Below are 26,935 nucleotides of genomic sequence, written 5' to 3' on the forward strand. Positions count from 1 at the left end.
CTCAGTCTGTGAGTCTTTGTGTGTTTCAATATCCAGCCTCTTGCCCTTTTCACGAACTGTATGGTTGTGGATGGAGCGCAGACGGGCGTGGTGTGCTACATTTAATGTCTTAAAGTTCTAGTCAGTAGAGTAAGTTGGACATGTGATTCCAGCTCGAGCTGCCATTGGACATTTCTAGGCTTAGCCTTTTAGATCAAGTGTGCCTTGTGATTGGCTGACAGGGAAATTGGGAGGGGTCAATGGTTAGACATAAGAGAACTTTTAGGCAGGGAATACTTTGCTAAGGTTCAGAAGCCAACCTTATTACCAGGCCTCATGATCAGAAATGACAGAAAATGAGAATCGCCTTTGCTGGTACCTTTCTTTGAGTGTTTTGAGTCTCATGTTCATTGCCACCTAAAAATCCCAGAATGGGGAATTATCTCCCTGAAGCAGATTAGGATGCCTTTCTGAAACTCCAATAGTCATGTGATAGCCACTTAAAGGAAAGTCTTAATGGTAAAAGGTATAAAGCACACTTGTTACTTTTCTTCAGTGTTGTAAGTTGTTCAACTCTGATTCAGATCTGTATGTCTCACTTGTCCAAAAAAGAAGGGAGGTGGGATGGAGGACAGTGGTAGTCCACACCTTTAGTTCCAGCACTAGCACTTAAGAAACAGCAACGCCGATGTCTGAGTTCCAGGCCAGCCTGGTCTACAAAGCAAGTTCCAAGACAGCCAGGGATACACACAGAAAGCCTGTCTCAAAAACAAAACAAAAAACAATGATTGCCCTTGGTAATTAATCCCCGTATTTCCTGGTAGATTGGACAGAAGGAGAATGTCTGGGTGGTGCTGTGGTAATAGGAAAGGATCAAATGCTTTAAGCCCTAGGGAGTCGACTTGAATCCACCTAGAAGAGCATTTTGGCAGGTCCAAGTGGTGCCTGACCGTTCTACAGAGTTTGGAGAGTGAAGTGTAACAGCCGGGTACTGTAGGACATGGCCAGCATCGCAGCTTTCTCAGGTCACCCAAAGATGAACAACAACCCCAGGTCAGCAGGAAGTAGTCTTGAGAACACGGTGTCCACATCCCTACCTCACCTGCTACCCCTTTCTAACTCCTCACCTTTTTTGTTTATTTTTGTTTTTTAGGACAGGGTTTTCTCTGGGTAAGTCTTAACTGTCCTGGAACTAGCTCTTGTAGACCAGGCTTGCCTCGAACTCATAGAAATCTGCCTGCCTCTGCCTCCTGAGTGCTGGGATTAAAGGCTGAGCCACCACCTCCTGGCTTACCTTTTTATAACAAATAAAAAAGGAGGGATGTTAGTATTCAGGCATCTGTACTGGCCTGCCTTTGAAGTTCTCACAGGATACATCCTCAGCTGTGGCCTGTGCACATTCACTATGTTCCCTTTTAAAAGGTCCCTGCCCTTGCCAGGCAGTGGTAGCACACGTCTTTAATCTCAGCACTCAGGAGGCAGAAGCAAGCAGATCTCTGTGAGTTCAAGGCCAGCCTGGTCTACAAAGTAAGTTCCAAGGACAGGCTCTAAAGCCAGAGAGAAACCCTGTCTCAAAATAAGAAAGAAAGAAAGAAAGAAAGAAAGAAAGAAAGAAAGAAAGAAAGAAAGAAAGAAAGAAAGAAAGAGAAAGAAAAGAAAGAGGGAGGGAGGGAGGGAGGGAGGGAGGGAGGGAGGGAGGGAGAGAGAGAGAGAGAGAGAGAGAGAGAGAGAGAGAGAGAGCAGAGAGAGAAAGAAAGAAAGAAAGAAAGAAAGAAAGAAAGAAAGAAAGAAAGAAAGAAAGAAAGGGGCCCTGTCCAGTGGTGACACAGCCTGGTCTACAGAGTGAGTTCCAGCACAGCCTGAGCTATTACACAGAGAAACCCTTCCTCGAAAACTAAAAATAAATAAAATAAATAGATAAATAAATTAAAAGGGCCCTGCCCAGCATTCGGGTGGCAGAGACAAATGGATCTCTGTGAGTTCGAGGCCAACCTGGTCTACAAGGGTTCCAGGACAGCTAGGGCTACAGAGAAACCTTGTCTTGGGTAGTGGGAGTGGGGGCGAACATCAGGACACCTTCCACGTTAACTCTGTCGCATGGTGTTTTTCTCTCACCTGCCGGTCTCACTGTATAGCTCTGCTGGCCTGGAACTAACTATCCTAACTATGCTGACACTAAAGTCAGAAAGATCCACTTGCCTTTACCTACCTCATATGCATGTGTGTTTTAATTTTCTGCTGCATTTTTGTTTATTTATTTTGTGTAGGTGTGGGTAACCATATAACACATCATGTATGAAGAGGTTCAAGGATAACTGTGGGTATAGGCTCTCTTCTTCCACCATGTTGTGATTTGGATGGTGATTGACAAATGTCCCTCATAGTCTATGATATTTGAATACTTGGTCACTAGTTGGCATCAATGTTGGAGAAGCATAGTTGGTGTGGACTCCCTGGAGGAATTATGTCATGGCTTCGAGAGTTTAAATACTCAAACTATTTTCACTTCTCTCTCTCCTGCTTCATACTTTATTGGGTCTTACTACTTCAGAAGAGTGCATGGCTAATATGAATGGGAGCATGGCAGCAGACAGGCAGGCATGGTGCTGAGAGCTTGCATCCTGATCCACAAGTATGAAACAAAGAGAGTTAACTGGAAATTGTGTCAGCATTTGAAATCTTAAAGGCCACCCCAGTGACACACTTCCTTCAACAATGCCCTGCCTCCTAAACAGGTTCACCAAGTAGGAACCAAGTATCCAAACATAAGAGTCTATGGGGGCCATTCTCATGTAACCACTACAGCTACCATGCCTAATACTTGCTTCCATGTTTTCCCCACCATGATGAATTCTTATCCTCTGGAACCATAAGCTAAATAACTCTTCCTTCTCTAAGTTGCCTTCATGGTGTTTTTTATCACAGCAATATGAAAGTAATTAATATATACCGTGTGGGATCCAGGGATCAAACTCAGCTTGTCAGGCTTTGTGGTAGATACCTTTCCTTTCCTGTTTTGTTTTATTGTTATATTGATACAAGAATCAGAGTTAACTGGGAAGAGGGAACCCACAACCAAGACAATGCCTCTGTAAGACTTGCTTGTGGGCAAGCCTATGGGGCATTTTCTTGTTTGTGATGGATTTAGGAAGGCAGAGGAGCCACCCAGCCCATTATGAGATGTACAGATGGCCTTGGATAGTATTTGAAAGCAAGCATAGCAAGCCATGAGAATCAAGCCAGTAAGCATGGCTTCTGCATCAGTTCCTACCTCCAGGTTCCTGCCCTGAATTCCCTGAACGATGGACTAAAAGCCGTAAGATGAAATAAATTCCTTCTTTCCTAAATTACAAAGGTCATGGTGTTTTAGCAAAAGAGTAGAAACCATAGCATTTTTTTTTTTTTTTGATTTTTGAGACAGGGTTTCTCTGTTGCTTTTTGGTTCCTGTCCTGGAACTAGCTCTTGTAGACCAGGCTGGCCTCGAACTCCCAGAGATCCGCCTGCCTCTGCCTCCCGAGTGCTGGGATTAAAGGCGTGCACCACCACCGCCCGGCCCTTTTTTTTTTTTTATGTTGCCTTGACTGGCCTGGTGTCCTCCCTCTGCAAGTATGTACTCTTACCCACTGAGTCATTTCTCTAGCCCAATTGCCATATGCCTTATTTTTTTTTTTTAATTGAGTGCTAGGAACCAAACTCTTATATTTTTGGTTGTGAGCCTAGCTTTAATGGCTGAGCCATATCTCCAGCCCCTACCTTACTTTTTTTAAAGTTGTCTTGTTTGTTATATTTGTTTGAGACAGGGTCTTACTCTGTGTACTACTCTGGCCTAGAACCTGTTGTATAAACCAGGCTGACCTTGAGCTTACAGAGATTCTCTTCTGCCTCTTGAGTGTCAAAACTAAAGGTATACACGACTATGTCTACCTCTTACCTTGATTTGTTTAGATTTATTTGATTTTTATCTATTTATCGTGTGTGTGCACGTGTGCATGTGTATCTGTGAGTCAGTGTGCACCACGTACATGCAGAAGCTCAGAGAAGAATATCAGATGCCCTAGAATTGGAGTTGCAGGTGGTTGTGAACCACCATGTGGGAGCTAAACCAGGATTCTCTGCAACAGCAGTAAGCATTCTTAACTGCTGAACCATCTCTCTAGCCTCTCTTGCCATCCCTTAGTATAGGAGGTCCTTCTGTTTGTGTGTTTCTTTCATTGGTTAATGAATAAAGAAACTGCCTTGGGCTTTTGATAGTGCAGAACTTAGGTAGGTAGGGAAAACAGGACTGAATGCTGGGAGGAAAAAAGCAGAGTGAGAGAGAGAGCTGCCATGGAGCCACCAGAGTCAGACATGCTGAATCTTTCCCAGTAAGCCACTGCCACGTGGTGATATACAGATTAGTAGAAATGGGTTAAATCAAGATGTGAAAGTTAGCCAATAAGAGGCTAGAGCAAATGGGCCAAGCAGTGTTTTAGTTAATACAATTTCTGTGTGGTTATATTGGGGCTAAGCTAGCTGGAGGGCGGGACAAACAAGCAGCCTCTCCCTACAACAAGCCCTCCCTCTTTTTGTTGTAGAGTTTAACTGTTTAGCCCAGGCGACCTCAAGACTGACAGTTTTCCTGCTTTTGTCTCCCGAATTCTTGGTTTGCAGTCATGAGCTACCATGCATGCTTTCTCTCTGCTTGTTCTCTACCTTGATCCACCAAACTCATTCTCAGTAGTCAGAACAGTAGTCTATCAGTAAATCACATCCAGCATACCCTTTTTTAAAACTTCATCAGCTGCTTAGCGATGGTGACCCATGCCTTTAATCCCAGCCTCAGGAAGCAGAGGCAGGCAGATCTCTGTGAATTCAATGCCAGACTGGTATATAGAGTGAGTTCCAGGACAGTCAGGGCTGTTACACAGAGAAACCCTGTCTCGAAAAAGCAAAAATAAATAAATAAAAAACAAGAATAAAATACATCAGTCTGAGGCCGGGCGGTGGTGGCGCACACCTTTAATCCCAGCACTCGGGAGACAGAGACAGGCGGATCTTTGTGAGTTCGAGGCCAACCTGGTCTACAAGAGCTAGTTCCAGGTCAGGCTCCGTAGCTACAGAGAAACCCTGTCTCAAAAAACCAAAAAAAAAAAAAAAAAAAATACATCAGTCTGAAAAGGAGACTCTAATTCTCTACCATAGTCCTTTAGTTCAAAGTTCCATTGTCCTCTTCACTCTGTGATTATTATCTGTCTTCTTCCACTGCTTTATTTTCTTTTTATTTTTGGTTTTTCGAGACAGGGTTTCTCTATAGACCAGGCTGGTCTCGAACTCACAGAGATCTGCCTGCCTCTGCCTCCCAAGTGTACTTTATTTTCTTTATGAAACGAACCACTATCTTGAGTCATATTAACTCATGGATTACAGGGGTAAATAGTCCTAGTATTAGGTCCCTGCTAGAAAATAAGTTTCATGAAGGAAGCTTTGTCTGAGTCCCTTTGCCAAGAACATTGATTCATAACAAGTATGAAATAAATCTTTTTTAAATGAATGGATAAATGGATGCTTCTATTTTCACTTAAAGGAGAGAAGACATAAGAGTTTCATCTGGAACTCAAAATGTAAGAGGGAAAGAGGGGAGACAGTGGGAGAAGGGAGGTCATTTCTGTAGTAAACATGATCTAATAAAACACAAAGGCTGAATATAACAAGGGAATCTATACTAACGGTGGCTAAGATCCACAGAGAACTATGCTTAGGCATTTTCAAGCATTAGTGCCAGATCCTTTTAGTTTTGAGGGGACTCATCAGGGTTGCTCTTCCTCCAGTAGGCGCTTGCAGATCTATTTCTATTATGAGGTCATACACTATAGCCAGGGCTGATCCATCTGTCAGCCAGAGAGAAACATTCCATGTCTTCTAAGTTTGAGCTGAGTGTTACACTGCTGAAGAGGATTTAAAGTGAGTCATGCTAATGGCAGGACACTTCTGAGTGACAGGAACAGCTGTTGAAGCTGCTCTGGTCACAACCCTTTTTGAATTGTGTTGTTCAATACTTTCTGGCATAATAATCCAAATAACCACAGTCATTTGTTCTACTAACATATACTCCTCTCTCTCTCTTCTTTCTGCTACACAGAGAAACCCTGTCTTGAAATAGGAAAAGAAGAAGGAAAAACCCCAGGTTGTGCAACCAGCCCAGAGGAGGGAGACAGGAAGAGTTAAAAAAAAAAAAAGCCTCAGAGTTCGAGTTAACCTGACTGAGTGGGTGGACAAACACGCGTGCACACATGGCACTGAGAAGAGCTCTAGAGAAAGAGAGAAATCCAGACCAACTAGAATTCATGCTGCACTAGACCATAGTGCAAGTGCGAAGGATAAGTCTCCGGAGCGGGTTGGGGGGAGGCGGGGGGGAGGGGTGTGGGAGAAGGGCAGTGGGAGAGGGAGGAAGAAGCAAAGGAGCCGTCTCCGGAGCCAGCTCATGGTTGCACGTAGCTGCAATACTAATACTTGGCAGAGTTACACACTTGAGGCAGAACACTGAGACTGAGGTCATCTTTTGTGACCTTTTGTGTTCCAAGCCTTTCCAGACAACACAAGTAGTAAATTGAAAAGGAAGGAAAACAACTGAAGAGGCTTTTGAGGGGGCATGAATTCTAATTGGTCTTTATAATAAAAGCTCGGAGTCAGGTATCCGGGTAAAGCTGAAATATCAGAGAAGTAAAGGAGCCATCTACTAGAGAGACTTTTTAACTCTACTGAATCCTCAAAACGAATGGCCAAGATCCTGTCTCTACGAATCCTCTGAATGAATGGACCTGAGATCCTGTCTCCACCCACCTTATATTCCTTTCTCCACCTCCCTAGTGTTGGGATTAAAAGTATATACTTTTGAAGTACTGGGAACAAAGGCATGAGATCCCAAATGCTGGGATCGAAAGTGTGAGCCACCATCACGTGGCCTCTACGGTTGTCTAGTGGCCAGCTCCACCCTCTGATCTTCAGGCAAACTTTATTTGTTAGAGCACATAAAAAAAAAAAAATCACAATCTAGGCTGGATTTGAACTCAAGGAGGTGCTCCAGGTTCAGCCTTCTGAGTCTTCAGACAGCAGGCATGGGCCACCACAGCCAGCTCATGAGTGCTATTGATGGTTTCTAGAATAACAGATCCCAATGTGTTTCATTTTACTTTGCCCGGATCCTCAGGAAAAAATGCTGTGGAGTCAATCACTGTCTATGCCACAAGAACTTTACATATTTCCTAAATACAACTCGAAAATTAAATTACTGCCGGGCGGTGGTGGCGCACGCCTTTAATCCCAGCACTCGGGAGGCAGAGGCAGGCGGATCTCTGTGAGTTCGAGACCAGCCTGGTCTACAAGAGCTAGTTCCAGGATAGGCTCCAAAACCACAGAGAAACCCTGTCTCGAAAAACCAAAAAAAAAAAAAAAAAAAAAAAAGAAAATTAAATTACTGATTTACCCATGGGCTGAAGACGAGATATCTTTTTCAAAGACATGAAAATGACATTAATCTTGTAGGTCTCCATTGGAGCACTTGGGTAACCACAGGAATTATCAATGAGAAACATTATTTCAAAAGAGACTTTTTTCTTCTGATCAGTAGTTCTCAAAAGTGCTTAAAATACGGAGTAGACCAAATTGTAACCAGAGGTACAGCTATCCAAGCTTTGTTATTCCAATTACAGAGCACAGAGATTTAAGAAAATGATAAAGGGCCCTAGGAGGTTTTGAGTGGGAAATAAACATTGCTTTCTTCTTTAGTCACCAGTCCTTAGCCCCCGAGAGGAGCGGCAACCTGTCCTTTGAAGTTTTAGGCTAGGCATTGCCTTCTGTCTACACACTGAAGTCCTAGATAGCATCCTTTCTATCATGAGCTCTTGGGTTTAGCCACTTTAATCACTGTGACTTTTCTCAGCTGAAGTTTCTTTTGTGAGTTGTGCTATGAGGACTCAGTGCCATTCTCCCCAGAGAGCAATGAGTAACCAGACCAAGCAAGAGAATTGTCTTTATAATGATTCTTTATTAGTGGCTTCTATATCCAATGCATTAAGGGGGTTCACACTCTTAGTACGCATGGGAGGACTGTGATAGGCAACACACAAACAATTCGATATCACAATTATTAATCCTACTAATCCTAATACAAAAGACCAATTCCTCACCTCCATTTGGCTTATCAATTATCCATAAAACACTTCTTAACGTTAATACAACTTATCAATTAACATTTCCTAATCTTACCAATTATCCATAAAATATCTCTTAGCATTTCGCACACTAAACACACACATTGATACATCTGTGCTCTTCTAATTATCATTAATGCACCAATCTCAGATTTACAAAGTTCCATACTTGAGTGTAAATACAACCTGTCATTCTCTGTCCTAGGCTATTGGTATCGACTGGACACAGAAGGGTGGGGTCCTTCTTGTGTGGCAAGATTACTTTTGTTACCAAAGTTCCTGGATGCAGCCTTCCCATCTGACAGGGCCAGATGGGTGTGGAAGCTCTAAGTGGGCAAAATGTTCTCTTAATATTTCTCCTTAATAATTTTCTACTTCACACAGTTTTCTTAATTTTCTATTTTCTATATTATACTTACACTAGAGATTCCCGTTTTTTTACTCATTCAGAGGGATCTGTTTCCATGCTCATTACACTTTCCCAATGAAAGTTTGCTTCATCTGCACTGAGAATCACTTTGTTGTTTGTTTAAGACAGGGTCTCACATAGACTGTTTTAGACATGACCTCGAATTTCTGTTTCAGCCTCTTGAGTGCAGGAATATGAGCATGCACTACCGGGCCTGGTTTATTCAGCTCTGTGAATTGAACCCAGCTTCTTTTTCTTTTTTTTTTTTAATATTTATTTATTATGTATACAGTATTCTGTCTGTGTTGTGTGTATGCCTGCAGGCCAGAAGAGGGCACCAGACCCCATTACAGATGGTTGTGAGCCACCATGTGGTTGCTGGGAATTGAACTCAGGACCTTTGGAAGAGCAGACAGTGCTCTTAACCTCTGAGCCATCTCTCCAGCCCGAACCCAGCTTCTTACTTACTAGACAAGGCTCTAGTAACTGAGCTACATCCCAGCCTGATAATTTGTTTATATAACCACCTTTATCAAGAATCTTAGCTTCATTTTCTAGACAACTTGCTTCAGCTTTTACATCAGGCTTTTGCTTCCCTGGAAATTCTTTCTAGGAACACAGGAGACATTTAAACGATATTTATTTTAATTTTACATGTATGAATGCTTTGCCTGCATATATGTTTGTACACCACATGCATGCAGTGCCTGTGGAGACCAAAAGAGGGCCGATCAACCTCTGGAAATGGAACCTAGGTCCTCTGTAACAGCACAAGTTAATCCCTGAGCCTCCGTGTTTTCAGTAAGTGAGCTGCCAAGTAACACTTTCAGTTTCCTACAGAAGCGTCCCCTTTTCATTGGCTCTACCTTTCAGCCAATCTTGTCCTCATTTGTTAATTCATTTGTTTAATTCTACTGGGGATTGGATTCAGGGCTTTCACAGAAGCTGGGCAAATGTTCTATTACTGAGCTAGAAGGCCCAGCCCATTTGGCTTTTGACACATCTTCCTCACTTAATCATTACAGCTTTCTGTCTCTTGGACAGTTAGAGGCCATTGTAGCTTGTTAATTGGCTTGACTTTAATATCATTGTATATCTAGGAATCCATAGGCCAGTTAGTAGGGGACAGTATCAGTGCATGTACCACATACCAATTTAGTTCATTATCTTCTATGGGTACAGTCGGAGATCACCTCCAAGCAATTATAATAGTAACATCACAGACCATTAGTCACAGGTCATCATAACAGATATATAATAAAGAAAAAGTTAAGTGTCATGATAATTATGAAATATGGCATGAATATAGCAGATGCTGGGGAAAATAGTTTCCTAGCTGTAGGGCTGCCACACATCTTCAATTTTTAAAAGCAGGGCTGAAGAGATGCTCTTGCTGGGGACCAGAGGTTAATTTCAGCTCTCACAGCACCAGCTCACAATTACCTGTAACTGGTTTCAGGGGATTTGACATCTTTGACTCACTCACAGACAGATACATACACTTATATAACTAAAAATGAATGTTTAAAAACACAGTTGCTCCATAGGGCAATAAAGCACTACACAATAAAATGCGGTAGGACTCCAAGTCACGTAGTGCTTGGAGATGTTAGTACTTCTAACATAATGCGCATGGGCATCAGCTTTAAACAATGACAAATTTGAACAAGAAGGCTGGGTGTGGTTGCTAATGGCTGTAATACCAGCATTCAGGAGGCTGAGACGGAAGGACTGCCACATGTGAGACCCTGTCTCCGGATCCCAACTCCCCCCAAAAGAGTGTAAAATCATTTGTTATTGAATTTTACAAATAGGAAAGAATTAAAAAAATTCAGGGGTAGAATGTGTTGAGAAGTGTGTGGGAGATGAAGTAATGAAGAAAAAAAGACTAGTTATTCCAGAATGTCATAGTGACTGAGAGGCGACTCATTCAACAGTTAAGAAAGTAAGTTGTTTTTTTGTTTGTTTTATTTAAGATTGAGGACATTTGAGTACTTTATATCTGAATGAAAGAGAGAATGGACGAAGAAGGCAGGAAATAACAAAGAAGGGAAACTCCAGGGGATCAGATGCCCTCTTCTGGCATGCGTGGGCACCCTCCGCCAAATAAAATATTTTTTAAAATGTTCTACTGTATTAGCTTCGAGAGATGGGGGTGGGGGAAAGAAAGGAAAAAAAGGAAGACAATGAGGCCATAAATGAGTTAATATATTAAGAAAACGGAGGGAGAAAAATCCCAGAGCCCACATTTGTCCACTCCTACGGATCTCGGGCTGATGCAAAGACGAAGGAGAGCGAAAAGCTTGGTGCGCGGTTGTATTCCTGAAAGCCTATGTATTGGCAGCCTTCCAGCCTGGGGCAGGATTTCAAAGAAAAGCTGGGGGAACTCCCTAATCTTTACCCTTTGAAGCGGAGGCGTGTGTCAAAACCTAGCCATTGGGCCACAACAGCCTCAACAGCTGCCCAGACCAAGGGCAAGTGCGAACTGGGAGAACGCAAACAATAACGACGCCCGCCCCCGTTCTCTACCAATCACAACCTCTCAGTGTCTTGATTGACTGGGCTCGCGCAAACGCTCTGGATCAAACGTTTTCTGTAACCTTGACTGACTCGTTAAAGAATCTGTCTGAGGCCGGTGATTGGCTGGGACGTCTGGGTCCTGGCCAATCCCGAAGGGGGCGGGGTGGTTGAGCGTCGGATTTCTAGCTGCTGTCCTTAGACACGGGTCCGCTAGTGGCGGGCTTCTCTTCACTCCTCGTGGGCCCTGACTCAGTGTCTAATGGAGCTTTCTTATCAGACTCTCAAACTCACGCACCAGGCGCGGGAAGCGGTAAGGAAAGCTTTCCCAAACAAGCAAGACCTAGGATCGTGCCAGAAACTCTTGTTGCAACAGGCAGATTCGCGAGTCTTCGGTTGCTATGGTGACAGAGGCGGCTGCCCAAGTGGCGCAAGCGCAGAGGCTCTAGTTTCCCCTGTTGAAGGAGGCTGGGTTTGAAGTAGTGATCCCGGCAGGATAAATATAGGATCGAACCGTTGAGGGTTTGGTGATGAAGGTCGGTTTGTTATTACGGAAACTGAATTTTAAGGGCCAGGTTAGGCTGCTTGTGGATGTGAGTTTGGACCTGCGCAAAAGAGATTGTTAGGCTGGGCGTCGAGATGCACGCTTAGAAACAGGCTAGTAGTCTTCGTAACTAGTGCAGTTCAGCCAGAGAGGATGCATAGTGAGACCCCGTCTCAAAAACAAAACAGAAAAACAATAACAACACAATGACATTGTTGAAAGCGCCTCCTCCACCAAAAGAAAAAAAAAAAGCATTGACCTGAAGGTAGAATTCTAGATTTGGGTGCTCAGTTGTCATTACCAAGGCTAGAGCTCATAGGCACTAATTCGCTGCTCCCAACCCCCTTCAGGGTCTCCTTGTGAAGTAGGAGAATTGGCTGTGATCCTATTCACACGAGGGTTTTGTGAATTTACAATACTTCCCATGGTTTCCTGTGGTCTGGATCGTCTGCTACCACCAGCAATATTTCCACAACAATGAACATGAATTGAAAGCTTACCGTAAATGCAGGCACCGGGCGTGAAAACAATAGTGGGTACTGGGGGGTCTGGGCGGGGGAGAGGGGGCGGTGCTGCGGGTGCCGGGGCAAGATGAATAAAATTAAAGCTAAGAAAACAGGGACATCTGGCGCCTGCTCAGGGAGTCAGGATGGGTCCTTTTTATTGATAGCTTTTAAAGCTCCACAGGTGACCACTCCATTGTGTGGCTGAGGCTATGAATCATTGCTCTAGAGTCTTTTTACCTTAAAAAAGATATTTGTTATTTTTCTATATGAATATTTTATTTGTGTTTGTGCACCACCAGTGTTCGGTGCCTGCAGAGGCCGGAAGAGTGCACTGGAGCCTTAGAGAGTGGAGTTACAGACGGTTGTTAGCTGTGCTGGAAATTGAACCCAGATCCTCTGGAAGAGCAGAGCCAGTGTTGCTCTTCTTCAAATTATTATCATTTTTTACCCGGTTTCCCCTCCTTCCTCTATTCCCAGTCCCTCCCTCCCACTTTCCCTTTGCCCCCTCCCCTATCCACTCCTCCTGCATTTCTATTGAGATAAGGGCAGGCCTTCCATGCATATCAGCCAAATATGGCATATAAGACTAGGCACACACACACCCCTTTCTATTAAGTCTGGGCAAGGCAACTCAGTATGAGGAATAGGGTCCCAAGAGCCAGCAAGAGAGTCAGATACAGCCCTTCTTCCCACTGCTAGGAATCCCAGTAGAAGACCACGCTACACCACTGTCACATATATGCAGACTCCATGGCTGTTGATTTAGTCTCATGAGTCCCTATGAGTCCAGGTTAGTTGATTCTGTGGGGTTTTTCTTTTTCTGTGACATCTTGATTCCTCTGGCAGTCAGTGTTCTTAACCACTGAACCATCTCTTCAGCTTTTCTACCTTTTGAAGTGCCGATAATACCACACACAAAAAACACACATCCTTTTGTTAGTCAAGTTCTAGAGTCAACTGCCCTTGGAACTTCCTCACCCAGGAATTAAAACCCACTCCACACTGAGCCTGAACTACCTGCGTCAGAATCAGAAGCACCACCTGATGATAAAACTGATTCTAGGGCTTTGATGGGACTTGCCGAAACAAACCAAGCTGGGGCTTGTGAAACTGGCATCATACACACACACCAAACTGCTTTGAAAGCACTCTGCTCAGTGGACCCGTGTCTTAGAAAGATGCTGCTCAGAGAAGTGATGCTGAGTTCTTGATACAGCCAGTGGGGTAGGCTAGGTGTCTCCATTTGTTCAATAGCTGAATTACAACCTCTACCTTTTCCGTCTTCCTGACTCTGAGATCGTGCCGCAAAATACACCCAGTTATCCTAATCAGAATCTCAGTCACCCACAGTTTCACTTATAGAGGGAAAAACATCACCAAATATTCTTTATTCTATCTCTGTAACGTATCTTTAATAGTTCCTGTCACCACCCCCATTTTGATGCCCAGGGAGCCTTCATGACCACCCCATTTCAGTAGCCTTGTCTCTGTTGGGTTTGCCTCTCCCCAGTCTTCATTGAGTGTTACTCTGTTGCTGGGATCCTTTTAATGACTTTCCATTTCACTTGGAAAAGCAAACCCAAACTTTGACAGAACGTACAGAGCACTACAGTGAGACAGAGAACCGTCTGTCACAGGGTTCTTCCTCACTACCTTTGCTGCGTCTCCCGCAGCAGTAGATGCATTCTTCCTGATCAGACATATTTCCAAACTGTGTAGAGTTTGCACATTGTGATTAATGTATTACCTGTTGTCTGAATGTAACATACTTTCAAAAACGAATTTTCTGAAGCTTAAAGACAAAGATCCGAGTCTTTTTGTTTGTTTATTTTGTTGTTTTGTTTTAGGCCCTAGATGGCGCTAAAGCAGTGTTTAGATGAGCTCAGGGGTAAACGGGTCAGGATTGTTCTGCTTAGGGGTCCCAAGGAGGGGGAAGATAAAGCTGGAGGAGGTGCCAGGGGAATTAATTCATTATAAAGAGAACTGGCTGTCCACGGGAATTTCGGCCCCCTAATTCAGATGCTGTATTAGGATTTCCAGGATGTTTCCTTTAAGATAAATGTCTTGTGTGGCCCAGGATGTTCTCAGATTTGCCATGTTATTTAAACAAAGGAATCCATGCCCTCGGTTCTGAAAAATAATGTAGCATAGTTTAAGACACTTTTCTCTTCTCATTCCTTCCTTTCCTCTCCCCTCCTTTAGGAAGAATTTCTAATGGATGAGTAATCTAGAGGTGACTCTAGGTCTATGGAACATGTCCGGGTTATGTGCAAACACTGTTACATTTCACATAACATTGGAGATGCACAGGTTCTGCCATCTGAAGGGGGTTGTGGAGCCAGTTCACCCCAGGACACCAAGAGATGCCCCCCCCATCCCAAAGTGTGTGTGTCTGTGTGTGCAAGCATATATGTATCTTATAGGTTTTGATCCTTTGGAGAACCCTGATAAATACAGGTTTGTATCACAAAGATTCTATGAAATGCTGATGCTACTGGTGTCTTTGGGTGGCAGATTTTCTCTTACAGTATTTTAAATTTAGTGTTTCATTAAAATTAGCCTATATGCAGGGGCTAGGAATCTAACTCAGTGGATAGAGTGTCTTCATAGCGTGCATCTCCAGCACAACATGGACTGGGTACGACGGTGAATGCTTGTAATCTTAGATAGGTGTTCAGGGTCATCTTTAGCTACACAGTGACTTTGATGTCAGCCTGAGGTACCTGAATGGGACCTTGTCTCAAAAAGAAGAAAGAATTAAAATAAGATTGCATCCAATTTGTGTACCTCTGCCAGTTTTTTTTTTTTTTTATTTCTTTTCAAATTGAATATAAGAACCTCTAAAATGCTCTGAGACCAGGCAGGTTGTAACGAGCAATAGCGTAGGTGGTTTAAATGTGAACACATGATTAGAAACAAATAATGACTGGACTAATGTCCAGGAATGGTTTTTGGAAAGCCTTGTGTACACACACTCATGTGTACACTCAAGATGACTGGGACACGAAGCCAGTCTTCCTTTTTCTCACCCAATCTCACCTTCTCCTAGAACTATCTCTTCTTTCTCATGTACTTTTTAAGAGGTTTCTACTTTGCCTAGAGTGAGCCTTTTGTATTACAATTTATTTAATATCTGTTTAGCTAATGGATTAAGCAGTTGACTAACTTTTAAAATGAGTGTTAAATGCCTTAACTTTTATTAATTGCATGGATCTCTAAAAAACAAGTAATTGAAAATCTAATTACCTCAGTGTTTTCCTTCAAAGAACTGAGGCTTATTAAACTTTAAATGTTAAAACATTTAAGCATCTATTGAAATACCAATAGCTATAAACAATGTTCATTTTTAAATACTAATTAAACAAGTTCTAAATCACCATAAAGCTAGGCTGAATTGTAAGTAACTCATAAGTAACTCATGCTTTATACTCTGCTCTGTCCTTACACAAAGAAGAATAACTACTTCAACGCTGACCACTGCTGCAGCATTGTGGACACCTTTCAAGACTCTGTGGCTTTAAAAGCTGTGCTCTGGGATGCACAGCTGTGATCCCAGCACCCTGGAGGCAGAGGCAGGAGAGCTGCTGAGAGTTCAAGGGTAGCCTAGGCTACATATAGTAAGTTCCAGGCCAGTATGGCCTATTTATAGCTAGACCATGTTTTTTTTTTTTTTTTGGTTTTTCGAGACAGGGTTTCTCTGTAGCTTTGGTGCCCGTCCTGGAACTAGCTCTTGTAGACCAGGCTGGCCTCGAACTCACAAAGATCCACCTGCCTCTGCCTCCCGAGTGCTGGGATTAAAGGCGTGCGCCACCACCGCCCGGCTAGACCATGTTTTAAAACAAAACAAAACAAAATAAAAACCCAGAACGTAAATAGATAAAGTGCTGCTGTTAAACCACACTCTACTTGTAAACCTGGACTAAGAAAGGAGACTTACCAGAGAAGCCGGGACACTTTGCCAACATCATGCTGTACTCATGGAGATGTATTACCGTCACTGTGAACATACAGGCTTTGTATTAAAAACATCCTTGCTGGCTTTCTTTGGCACAAATAACTTATTTTTGGGGGGTGGGGGGAGAGGTGAGATAGGATTTTTACAATCAAACTCACTCTGTAGATCTTGCTGTTCTCTAACTTTGAATGATCCTCCTTCCTCTGCCTTCCACGTACTGGAATTACTGCCATGAACCACAATGTGTGGCTGGGTTTTACTTCTAACCACCAAGAAATAAAAATCTCATCACCCAGATATATCCTTTTTTATATTTTATTTTTTGTTATGTGTATAAATATGTGTGAGTGTGTGAAGGTATGAGTGCAAGTATTCATGGAGTCCTAAGATGCCATGGAGTGAGACTTAAGCAACTGTTGGTGCTGGGAACAGAACTAAGGTCCTCTGTTAGAGCAGTGCATGTTCTCAACCATGGGGCCACAGCTCCAGCCCTGATTTTTTTTTTTAAATATTTATTTATTATGTATACAATATTTTGTCTACATGTATTCCTGCAGGCCAGAAGAGGGCACCAGACCTTATTACAGATGGTTGTGAGCCACCATGTGGTTGCTGGGAATTGAACTCAGGACCTTTGGAAGAGCAGGCAATGCTCTTAACCACTGAGCCATCTCTCCAGCCCCTCCAGCCCTGATTTTATTCTTATCTATATGTATGTGTGTCTGCTGTGTGCGCAGATGCCTGCAGAGCCATAGGACCCCAATAGTTGTTGTCCTAGGTAGTTGTTAGTCACCCAGTCAGGGTGCTGGGACCTCAGGTCCTCTGGAAGAGCTGTAAGTGTTCATAACTTATGAGCCACATCTCCAGCCCTACCCAGATACATCTTTTTCTTTTTCTTTTTTAATATTTATTTATTTATTTATTATGAATACACTATTCTGTCTGCTTGTATGCCTGCAGGCCAGAAGAGGGCACCAGACCTCATTACAGATGGTTGTGAGCCACCATGTGGTTGCTGGAAATTGAACTCAGGACCTTTGGAAGAGTAGGCAATGTTCTTAACCGCTGAGCCATCTCTCCAGCCCTACCCAGATACATCTTAAAAGGACTTTTAAAAACTGGTTTGTGGCTGGGCAAAGTGGCACGCACCTGGTAACTCTAGCACCTGGGAGGCAGAGGCTGGCAGATATTTGTGAATTCAAGGCCAGCCTGGTCTATGCAGAAAGTTCCAGGTCAGCTAGGGCTACAAAGTGAAACCTTATCTCAAAACATTGGTGTAGCCTCCTACTCTGAACTATGGTACTGGTCCCTGAATTAGCTTTCTTGCTGTAAGGACCCAAATTTTATCCCTAGTACTCATATAGAGAGGAAAGTGGTGGTGGGTGCCTATAATCCTAGAGCCGGACAGGCAGAGACAGGGGGTTCCCTAAACCTTGTTGGTCAGTCAGTGTAGCCAAATTGACAAGCTCCAGATTCAGTGAGAAACCCTGTTTTAAGAACAACAATGGTGGGCTGGAGAGATGGCTCAGCGGTTAAGAGCACTGGCTGTTCTTCCAGAGGTCCTGAGTTCAATTCCCAGCAACCACATGGTGGCTCACAGCCATCTATAATGAGATCTGGTGCTCTCTTCTGGCCTGCAGGCACACATGGAAGGAATGTTGTATACATAATAAAAATAAATAAATCTTTAAAAAAAAAAAAAAAAAGAACAACAATGGGCAGAGCTGGAGAGATGACTCAGCAGTTAAGAGCACTGACTGCTCTTCCAGAGATCCTGGGTTCAATTCACAGCACCCATAGTCACGTGGCAGAGGTCAATTCTGGATCTGTATTAAATACAATAAGTCTCTTTCCCGGATTCTGGAACATTCTAGTTCCAGTTTTAGAAGTAGAACATAGTTCTAGTGTTCCGTTGGGGTGTGCAGCCTTTGAAATTTAGGAAGTTTCTTGGCAGAATCAAGGGAGTAATTGGAAAACAAACAAAACCAGATTAGAACCTATGGGCATAACTACTCAAGCTTTTAGCTGAATATTTGATGTGGGGGCTGTAGACTAGAACTATAATAAAGAGCATTTGAAAGAAGAGATGTGTCCTTCTTAACTGTTTTTGAGATAGAAAATGCAGTGCAAAATTTAGATATTATTACAGAGATTGAAACAAGCTCATGCAAATTAATCTCCACTGCACCCGTAAAAGGGAATTGAAAGCGCTAATGCTGCGTGTGGTATAGGTACAGTAGCATTTCCTATGTATATTTGGGGTCTAAATCTGGGAATGACATTCAATGCTTCCTTCTCCTTGGGCTACAGTATCATAGGATTCAATTTTGAAGCTGATAATGGAGCATTTTTGTGGCACAATAGCCCACAAAGGAAAAAGAGGAAGTAAACAGCCAGATCATTGAAACAGGCAAACAAGACCCCTATATTAGATGCTCACTCCTGGACTTTTTGTTCATAGACAGAAATTAATTGAGCATCTAATTGTGTCCATCTCTGGGGCACACCCTCACTTACACTTTCAATTGACCATTTGTTGGTGGTTCATTCTTGGTTTTTAATTCAGAAGATGATTTTCTATGCTAATTTGAAGGGGATGAACAGGAAGATATTGTAGGCCTGGCAGACTTTATATCATCAATTTAAAATTTTGTAAGTCAGGCATTGTGGCTGGGGCTCATAAGCAGAGGCAGGGGGGTCAGGAGTTCAAGGGCAACCTGAGATAGAGAACAAGTTCCGGGTTTGTAATGGATTATTTAAAATGCTGCAGGATCCCCAGTGGCAGCAGGCAGCAGAAATGCTGCAGGTCCCCAAGGGGTGGCAGCAGGCCATGTGGTGGCAGGCAGCAGGCCCTGAGAGCAGCCAATCCCAAGGCAGGGACGGCTGCAGGTCCCTGAGCAGTGGCTGGTCCAGGGCAGGGAGATGCACTGCACAGCGGCAGTCAAGAGACAGAGACATGGATAGGCACGCCATGCAGAGTGAAGTTGGATATTTATTTAGTGGTTATGGAAGGGAGGGGAAAAGAGAAGAAGAGCAGAGAGAGAGAGAAGAGAGAGAAGGAAGGGGAGAAGTGGGGAGAGGCAGAAGCTGCCTCTTTGAGAGGGAGATAGAAAAGAGAGAGAGAGACTCAGGCTGGAAGCTGAAGATCTGCCTGTCTTAGCAGACAGGGGAGGGAGTGGGTGTGGCTTGTCTCTTAAAGAGACAGAACAGATCATTACAAGGTTAGCCTAGGCTTTTTACAGAAGAAGAGCCTGTCTCAAAATTACCAGTAAAAGAAAACAAATGGGGGTCATATAAGCAAGATGAATTGTGGACATGTATAAAATAGTCAACAAGATAAATTCCAGGGGGCATTTAGCAGCATAAGGGGCGTTATCAAGGAGCTGCTAAAGGAGAGTGACCTATTGCTTTGTTAGGAGCAGAGTGTGTAGGCAGCTTGATGCAAATGAGGGTCCTAGATTGCTTGGGGCACTGTTAGGAAAGGAGTGTGTGTCTAACCCAAGCCAAGTGCAGCTCTAGGTTCTAAGCTTGACTGCCTCAGGAGTTCCTAGAGGGAGGCCATGGGGCCAGGAGAAGAGTGGAATAGACCCACGTACTGTCTGATGTGTCCCTCAGTGAGGAGAGTGACAAGACATTGTTGGGTATTTATAAACCTATCAGTCACTTTTCTGCTGCTGTGATAAGACATCATGACTAAGGCAACTTAGAGAAGTTTATCTGGGGCTTACAGATTGAAAGGGTTAGCGTTATGGTAGCAGAGCTGAGGTCACAGGCACCGGGTGCTGGGGCAGCACTGAGAGCTCACATCTCAAAGCCCACTGTGGGATTGAATGTAATTGACCCCCATAAGCTCAAAGAAAGTGGCACTATTAGACGGCGTGACTTTGTTGGAGTATATGGGGTCTTGTTGAAGGAAGTGTGTCACGGTAGAGGTGGGCTTTGGGGTCTTACATATGCTCAAGCCATTCCCAGTGTCTCAGTCCACTTCCTGTTGCCTGCGTAAGATGTAGAACTCTCAGCTCCCTCTCCAGTACCACGTCTGCCTGTGCGCTGCCATGTCCCACAATAATGATAATGGACTGAACCTCTGAACTCTAAGCCCCCAATTAAATTTTGCATTTATAAGAGTTGCCATGGTTATGGTATCTTTTCACGTCAACAGAAACCCTAGCCAAGACCCCCCACCCCCGTGAGTGACCACCTTCTCCAGCAAGGTCACACACCCTAATCATTCCCAAACAGTTTCTTCAGCTGGGGACCAAGTATTTAACATATGAACCTATGGGGCCACTTTCATTCAGACCAACACAATAAGCAATAAGTATATTAAAAAGTAACCTAATGAAATGAATAATAGCTATTAATTATAAGAAAAATACAACTGTCAAAGACTAGTAAATAACAACTTGTGGCTCAGCTGTAGACAATATTTATATGGTCCTAATCATATAGTTACTGCATTCACATAGTTACTGCATACGTAATTGTGAGGGGAAGGGAGAAGGAGGGGAGGGTGTGAGATGCTTAATTCTCATCTAACGTCAACAGGGAAGTCATTTTTCATGTAACTGATGTATTATTCAGAGGCATGGAGCAGAATATTAGATTAGTTAAATAGTTGATTTTTCCCCCTAAAAGAGAGTGAGTTTTTGGTTAATGTAGTAGAATTTGGTATGCAAATATTTTATAAGGTAAAAAATTAAAAATTTTATAATAGTATATTATTTTCAATTTTTAAAAAGATATGGGCTGAGAGATGACTCAGTGTTAAAACTTCTGGCTGCTCTTCCAGAGGTCCAGGATTTGAAATCCAACACTCACAGGTAGCTTCAGGTCTGTAACTCCAGTCTCAGGAGATCCCACACCCTCTTCTGGCCTCCACAGGCACTGCATGCATGTGTCACACAGACATGTATGCAGGCAAAAGACCCATACACATAAAAACAAATAACAATTTTTAAAAGTTATGCTTACTGTGTGTGTATGTATGTTCACGTGTGCATGCATGTGTACATGAGTGTGTGTTGTAGAGATCAGGGGAGTCCATTTTTCCACCAGAGGGACCAAGGGATTTATCTCAGTTTGTCCAGTTTGAGTTCTTCACCTACTGACGTCTCCCTAGCTTCCGTTTGCATTTAGAAGGAAGGAAAGTTTGACATGTGCTACAAGGTGGGTGAACCTTGAGGACCTTATACTAAGTCAAGTTTACCGAACACCAAAAGACGGCTATTGTACAAGTGATTCTACTGTGTAAGGTGTAGACCACAGAGGCTAGCACCGGACCCCGACAGTAAGGGACCCAGGATAGGCAGGGTCACAGGAACAGATGGCAGAATGTGGAGGCTGGGGAGGATAGGGGCAGGGAGCTGATGCTTAATGGGGCAGTGTCAGCTGAGGGAGGCGAGAGCACCCTGAAGATGGCGGTGGAGAAGTGGTGTACCCAGTGCCTCTTCCCTAGACGCTTATGTCTATTTTACTACAATAGAAAGTCGCCCAGAGGGGAAAAGGGAATGAATGGGCTTTGTGGCTCCAGCCTGTAGTTCTAGCTCTTGGGGATGGGAGACAGGAGTGTCAGAGTTCAAGGTCATCCTGCAGCACTTAGCAAGTCTGAGGCCAGCCTGGGTGATAGCTCCAAAATGAAAAAGGAATAAAACACTACTGCTTTTTGAATAATTAATTATATGCATGCTTTTATTTTATAACATTAGTTTTTAGAAAGCTATGAAGGTCGTGTGTGTCATGAGTGTTTGTGTATAGATTGATATTTTGACACAGGGTTTTCTGTAGCCCAGAGTAGCCTTGAACTCCCCATGCAGCCGAGGATGATCTTGAGTTTATGACCCTCTTGTATTCTGTCTTTTAATTACAGGGATTACAAGCATGTAATCTAGTTGTTTCATCCAGTTTTAGGTTTAAGGAAGTGCTGGGTTTGGGTCCAGCTCTCTGTGCATGCTAAGCAAGGACTCTGCTAACTGAGCTACATCACCAGCCCATGTTCACAGATTTTATGACATAATTTGAACTACATAGAAGCCATTTACCCTCCCCCCACCTACTTCTTATCTTTTGTCTTTTTAGATAAGGATAGTTATTTTTTAATTAGGAGAAGTGCTATTGGAAGTAGATATTTAGAGAATACACCAGGAGAATTTACAATCCCAGAGTACTAAATGTGCACATTAGCACTACAAATAAAGGTACAAATTCATTCAGCTTGGATGATGCCTTATCATGCTGGAATTTCCCTTTCCTGACTCAGTGACCTGTCTGGGTTCTTGATGTATGGTCATAGCTTGGGGAAACCCATAACTGAGAGTTGGTCAAGGAACTGGGTTGGACTCTGAGTGAATTAAAGATATATTTTCATGTGATGTGTGTTGTCAAGCTGATTTCTAGGTCACAAGTTTATTTTTAAAGTTTATCTTATCGTTTTGTTTGTATGGGTGTTTGCCTGCATGTATATCTGTGTACCATGTGCATGTAGTACCCCTGGAGGCCAGAAGAGGGCATTGGATCTCGGGATTAGGGTTTGTGAGCCCCAATGTAGTGCTAAGGATCAGACAACTATCTTCTCAGGAGAGCCATTTCTCCAGCCCCCACAAGTTTATTTTGTAACCATGTTCCTTAACCTGGTCTAAATAGCAGGGGAACGTGTTGTGATTTCTGCACGTTAGGGACCCTCACCCATGGCAGGTGAGGAAACGCGGGCAGGAGACAGATTTGCCATGCAGAGCTTGAGTGTGGAGTTTATTGAGATAAAGGAATGGGGGAGAGGAGAGAATGGGAAGAGAGACAAAAAGCTGCCTCCTCAGAGAAAATGGCAAAAAGGAAGAGAGAGGGAGTGGGAGGTCTCTTAACAGGGAACTTTTGCACCTGCGTACAGACTAGGACCCTGGGCTGGTCAGGGTATTTATTGCCTTGGTGCATCCTGCCAGATGTCAGGGCAGGCCAGCATAATGCCTGAATCCTCACAGTATGCATATTTATTTCCTTCTGGTTTTAGACAATAAAAGCCTAGCTAGCTTGGCAGTAAGTTCAACTTGTCACATGAAGTCCTAATTCAAATCAGTGTCTCTTAAATCTACTGATGAGGCACTGGACAGAGGAAGAAACAGGCGGTGGAAAACAGGCTTTACGCAGCCTCTGAGACCACAGAGGCGGGCCAACCTTTTGGCTAGGCTGCTCGGTTTTGACAGATCACCATTCCTCTAAGCCGTTATTTCTATAAAGCACTGCTGTGTCTTGCTGTCCCATCTAAATTTTCCTTTTTGTTTACAGTATGAGATGAGAACAGAAGCCCGGCGGAAAAACCTTCTCATTTTGATTTTGCATTATTTAACACAAGAAGGGTATGTTATCACAGTCGTTTATGGTGATGCCCCTCCGCTCTGACCCTTTGAAAGCAGAGACCAGACGTTACTTTTAGAATAGCTTTGTGTTTACAGAAAGATGAGCAGAAAGTATAGTGACTCCATATATACTCTCTTTCCGCCTGTTTCCTATCTTACTATTACTATTAATAATATTACTATTATTATACTAATATTATTTGTAGTGTTGACAGTGGATCCCAGAAAGCACTCTACAACTGAGCTCCAAACCAGTCCTTTATTATTAACATCTCGAGTTAATTCAGTTGATTTGTTATAACTGGCGAGCCTACACTAATACAATAACATTCTTCAAGTTCATAGTTAACTTCATGGCATTTTACGACAGCAACAGAAAAGTACCCAAATACACACATATTTAGCAAAAAATGAGGAAAGGCAAGCCAAAGACAGTTTCTTAGTGGACTGGCTTATTTGACTGTCAGCACTTTCAAACTAGTTTTGAACAATGGTAGCATCACTAGATGCCCCAGAAGCCGGTGACTTCCAGACAGCACTGTTGTGAATGACAGTGTTTGTATACATTTAACATGTGGTTCAGTTACATGTCTGTAATGATGACGTTTGGATACATTTAACATGTGGTGCAGTTACATGTCTGTAATGACAGTGTTTGGATACATTTAACATGTGGTGCAGTTACATGTCTGTAATGACAATGTTTGGATACATTTAACATGTGGTTCAGTTACATGTCTGTAATGACAGTGTTTGGATACATTTAACATGTTGGTTCAGTTACATGTCTGTAATCTCAAGGCTTCAGGGGCTGTCACAGAAGGATCATGAGTTCTAAGACAGCTTGAGCTATTTAATGAAACCTTGTCCCTAAAACAACCACTTGAAAACAAATAACAAAACCAAAACCACCAGCAAACAAAAATACCCCTCCTCAATACAACAGCATTAAAAAACCCGAACCAGAAAACAAAATCCAACACAAACCATAAAAGCCTATGTAAGGTTCCTTATCTAGAAAAATCTCTTCCTCGCCAGTTTTTCTATGATGTGCTGCTTACTGTCTGCTTGCTCTTTGTGTTGAATCTCTTTGGATCTGCACCCTCTGTTTGCTTTTATCCTTACACCCGACTTAATCTTTTCTCTTCTGTACAACTGCCAGCTATATCGATACCGCTAAAGCACTGGAGGAAGAGACTAAGCTGGGGTTACGGCGCTTTGAAGTTTGTGACAACGTTGACCTAGAAACAATTTTGATGGAATATGAGAGCTATTATTTTGTAAAGTTCCAGAAGTACCCCAAAATGGTTAAGAAGGCGCCAGAGACAGGTACATAGTTTTGGTGTATATCAGAAAGTACATCAGAATGGTACTTCCAGTGCCCACATCTGTAATCCCAAACTCAGGGAGTTGGGGACCTGAAGATCATAAGTCTGAAGACCAGCTTGGCCTATCTCTCTCCCTAACCAAAGATGTTCCCAGGAACATGACTATATGGTTCCTTCTGTGCCTGAAAGAGTAGACCAGAAAGATCTGGAGCCCATCTCAAATCCAGAACTGGCCATTCAAACACGATTGCCTGGATTTTTTTTTTTCTGAGACAGGACTTCTCTGTGTAGCCCTGGCTGTCCTGGAACTCATTTTGTAGACCAGGCTAGCCTCAACCTCACAGATATTCATCTGCCTCTGCCTCCCAAGTACTGGGATTAACGGCACGCGCCACCACTGCCCTGCCGATTGCCTGGATTTTGACATCCGCTAGTCTTTGTGGAGTTTGTTTGAGGACTGTGTTTTAGGGTAATAAGAGCAAAGCCCCAGTGTATTGAGGAGCTCTTTAGAAGAAAGACCAGCATTGACTTCTGGAGTGATGGAAAGGGCTGTTGGAAAACGATAAATGACAGAAGACTTCTTGTTAGGAAGACCTATTATCTATCTTGAAAATAACTTGGAAATGAGTATTGGTGAAGCTAATAGCTCATGTATAGATAATGAAATGCTTTTGAAAGCCATCAATCCAGATGGTGATCAATATAATGCAAAGACCCAGGATAGGTCAGCAGTCAAGGAGGCTTTAGCCGAGGGCCTAGGTTTGTAGTAACACTGACTTAGAAGTCTGTAAGTAGGGGAAGTAATTACAAACCGATGGAGATCATTGTCCTGTTTACAAGGCACTTGTTAAGCCACAGATGTTAACATTTCATGTAGGGACCAGGAAACGGAGAGGAACGTCAATTAAAAATAGCCAGGACCAAATCTAGACTTGGAGGAGGTCTGCAATTTTAATTTTCTTTCTTTTCTTTTCTTTTTTTTTTTAATTTTCTCTGAGCTCTCTTCCAGTGAAGGGTTCAGAGCTCAGCTTGTTTGGCTGGTTGGCTGGTTGTTTGATCTGGGCACTGGCTTCTGCACAGAGAGGCAAGCCCTGTTCTCAAGGAGCTGATTTCTAGGTGGACTGTCCTCATCTAGCCTGGCACCTGTTTTCTCCTGTGAGATTGAGCACAGTGGCTTAATTCGAAAGGTCAGTTGGCAGAATTTAACTCAGTCAATGTTCCTCTCAGACTCATGCAATCCTGGAGTGCCACGTGACCCAGAAAACAGTGACAAATTCGTGAAATCTCAGTGGAGTGGCCAGCCTTAGAGGCGGCCTGTTGTGGGCATGGCTCCACATGTGTCACCACGATGGGTCTCTCTCTGTGTGGTTCCGAATGCCTGAGAAGCTGTGGTCCCTTCTGCTATCTGGGGCCTTCACTTCTCATTAGAACAGCTGTCTGTGGTCCGGAGGCTGAAGCACACACTGTAGGACCGCGGAAGAGCACTGCGAAAGAACAATGTACCTGACAGTTTGCTTGCTCTCTCTTAAGACTAAATTCTCCCCCATATTTGTTTTTCCACAGCAGAAAATAATTTACCACCAAGAAGCGGAGGGAAGAACAACAGAAGGTAAAATGATTCATGATTCGTCGTCATCAATTTAACTTTTTTTTTTTTTTGAGACAAAGTCTCTCTATATAGCTCTGGATGTCCTGAACTCCCTCTGTAGACCAAGCTGGCCTTGAACTCACAGAGATCCGCTTGCCTCTGCCTTCTGAATGCTACGATTAAAGGTGTGTACTGGCATGCCAGGCCTGATCAGTTTACCGCTTAAGAGTCTGTGGGGGCCGGGCAGTGGTGGCGCACGCCTTTAATCCCAGCACTTGGGAGGCAGAGGCAGGTGAATCTCTGTGAGTTCGAGACCAGCCTGGTCTACAGAGCTAGTTCCAGGACAGGCTCCAAAACCACAGAGAAACCCTGTCTCGAAAAACCAAAAAAAAAAAAAAAAAAAAAAAAGAGAGTCTGTGGGATGTCTTTCTTAAAGAGTCTCCAGTGCAGCTCCATGTCTGCTAGCAATACCAGACTGAGGTCATGTGACCTTGGATTCCCCTCTTGTCGCCACTGCCTGGACTTGAGCCAGCGTCTTCAGATTCTCCCGGGGTCACTGCACATTTCTCT

At 43.3% G+C, this 26,935-nt stretch overlaps 1 protein-coding gene across 1 annotated transcript in view; it reads left to right on the forward strand.

Annotated features, from left to right (window-relative positions):
- Positions 1-11,354: 11,354 nt before the first annotated feature.
- Katnal2 (katanin catalytic subunit A1 like 2) overlaps positions 11,355-26,935 on the forward strand; it is a 47,837-nt gene continuing 32,256 nt past the window's right edge. Inside the window, exons 1-4 of the mRNA XM_057788889.1 lie at positions 11,355-11,408; positions 23,379-23,449; positions 24,612-24,778; positions 26,341-26,386. Of these exons, the coding sequence (XP_057644872.1) occupies positions 11,358-11,408; positions 23,379-23,449; positions 24,612-24,778; positions 26,341-26,386 (335 nt within the window). The 5' untranslated portion in view covers positions 11,355-11,357. The remainder of the gene's footprint in view (positions 11,409-23,378; positions 23,450-24,611; positions 24,779-26,340; positions 26,387-26,935) is intronic.

Source organism: Chionomys nivalis, chromosome 14, assembly GCF_950005125.1.
Source record: "Chionomys nivalis chromosome 14, mChiNiv1.1, whole genome shotgun sequence".
NCBI lineage: Eukaryota > Metazoa > Chordata > Mammalia > Rodentia > Cricetidae > Chionomys > Chionomys nivalis.